General features: G+C 47.9%; 1 protein-coding gene across 1 annotated transcript; it reads right to left on the reverse strand.

The window, feature by feature from the left end:
• Positions 1-82: 82 nt before the first annotated feature.
• LOC122132777 (beta-1,3-N-acetylglucosaminyltransferase manic fringe-like) lies at positions 83-1,028 on the reverse strand. The gene is made up of 2 exons (XM_042707351.1): positions 923-1,028; positions 83-521 (listed from the first exon to the last, which is right to left on the reverse strand). Exons 1-2 carry the CDS (start codon positions 997-999, stop codon positions 296-298), a joined length of 303 nt encoding a protein of 100 aa, XP_042563285.1. The 5' UTR covers positions 1,000-1,028; the 3' UTR covers positions 83-295.
• Between the last annotated feature and the right edge of the window lie 945 nt (positions 1,029-1,973).

The following is a 1,973-nucleotide window of genomic DNA, read 5'->3' on the forward strand; positions in this document are numbered from 1 at the left end:
TGAGCAGCGACAGTGTGGAGAGTGACGGCCGAGAGAGTGAGAGAGTGAGTGAGTAGGTGGGTGGGTACGTGAGGAAGTCTATTTCAGAGTGAGCGTTTCATCATTCATCAGTTAAAGAGAGTGCAGAGGAGACGGCGGCAGGTTAACTCAAGCGGCAGAGCTAAGACGCTAACAATACGAGAGTCATGGGTACGACACCCCGGAGAGCATACATCCTCAGAAAAAATGTATATCTGTGCAATACTGTGCGTAGCTTTAGATAAAAGCATTTGCAAAAAAAGCAAGTCAATTTAGGTTAGCTGCCACCTTTAGAGAGGCGAGGTGTGAGGGGGGGTGTGAGTACAGGTGTGCTCACCTGCTGCGGTATGTGTCTGGGGGTGAGCATGAGCAGGTTCTCCAGGTGTGAGTGGAACAGGGGGCTGTGGACCATCCGCACGCCCAGCCTCCTCTCCACTATGAAGCCCACAGTGCAGTCGTCTGGCAGCCGGATGGCTGCGGAGGTCTCCTCGAATTTGGGGCCACTGGAGAGATAATCCACACAAGATGCATATGTATGTTTATCTATCTATATACATATTTATAGTTGAACATATCCTGTGTTTATATATATATATATATATATATATATATATATATATATATATATATGTACTGTATATACACAGGATATGTTCAAATGTTTTAGAGCTACTAGATGATAACTTGCACAGACACACAACCAACCACATTTAAACACCAACACTTACACACACACACACATGCATGTGCAGGCGCATTCACGTAAGATACCCATGCTAGCCCATGCACACACACATACACACCCACACACACGCATACACACACACACACACACACACACACAAACACACACACACACACACACACACACACACACACACACTCTGACAGCAATGACTCTCACCTAGCCCAGGGCGCCATCTTCTCGGCCAGCCGTCTGCTCAGACAGAACCCGGCTCCTCCTGTGGCAAACCAGAACATCACCTTCCTCTGTAACACACACACACACACACACACACACACACACACACCACACACACACACACAGAGGCTGTCAGCATCACGTCTCACATCTCAGAGTGTGCTCAAAGACAGAACAGCACTATGAAAAACCACAGCAAATGAGTGGGGAGAGAAAGAAGGGTATAAATAATGGAGAGAAAGAGACAAAGACAGAGAGAGAGACAGAGAGAGAGAGAGAGACAGAGAGATAAAGCATGCAGGCCTCTCTGTCACCACGTTCTTTTATGGGGATGGAGTTGACTATGCAGGGCTATGTGGAGAGATTTAATTTAGGCTGACAGGCTGTGAAAAATCAACACACACACACACACACACACACACACACACACACACACACACACGCACGCACACACACACACACACACACACACACACACACACACACACGCACACACACACACACACACACACGCACACACACACACACACACAGAGAGACAGTCACAAAGACAAACTGCTCTCCCTTCCCCTTGTAAACATCAGTCTTAAAACTTAACAGTGGCCCAAAACCCCCCTCAGCTCTTACTCCCAGCTTCCTATGGGCATCTTAAACAGGCCCTCCATCAGTGATCACACCCCCCACCCCCTTAGGCCGGTCCAGAGGAGCCTTCCCCCAGGCTAGTGAGGTGACATGGGGGATGATTCAGTCCTTCCCTCCTGTGAGGGCTCCACAGTGCCAGGACCCTCATGCAGGGCTGTGAGGCCTGTTTGTCAGGTGTGTTTATCTGGGGCAGGGGAACAAGGGGATGAATCACCAGTACACATTGTGCACATCTTTCCTTTTTTTTTATTTCACTCGCTCTCTCCCTCTCTCTCTGCTTGTTTCGTTTTTTAGTCTTTCAAAGGTTCTCGGTTTGTGCTTCTTTTTTCCTTTTCTCTCGTCTTTATTAGCGTTTCATTCAAACAGGACATTTCTTTGTTTGCTGTGACTG

The sequence above is a fragment of the Clupea harengus genome, unplaced genomic scaffold (genome assembly GCF_900700415.2).
Source record: "Clupea harengus unplaced genomic scaffold, Ch_v2.0.2, whole genome shotgun sequence".
NCBI classification, from domain to species: domain Eukaryota; kingdom Metazoa; phylum Chordata; class Actinopteri; order Clupeiformes; family Clupeidae; genus Clupea; species Clupea harengus.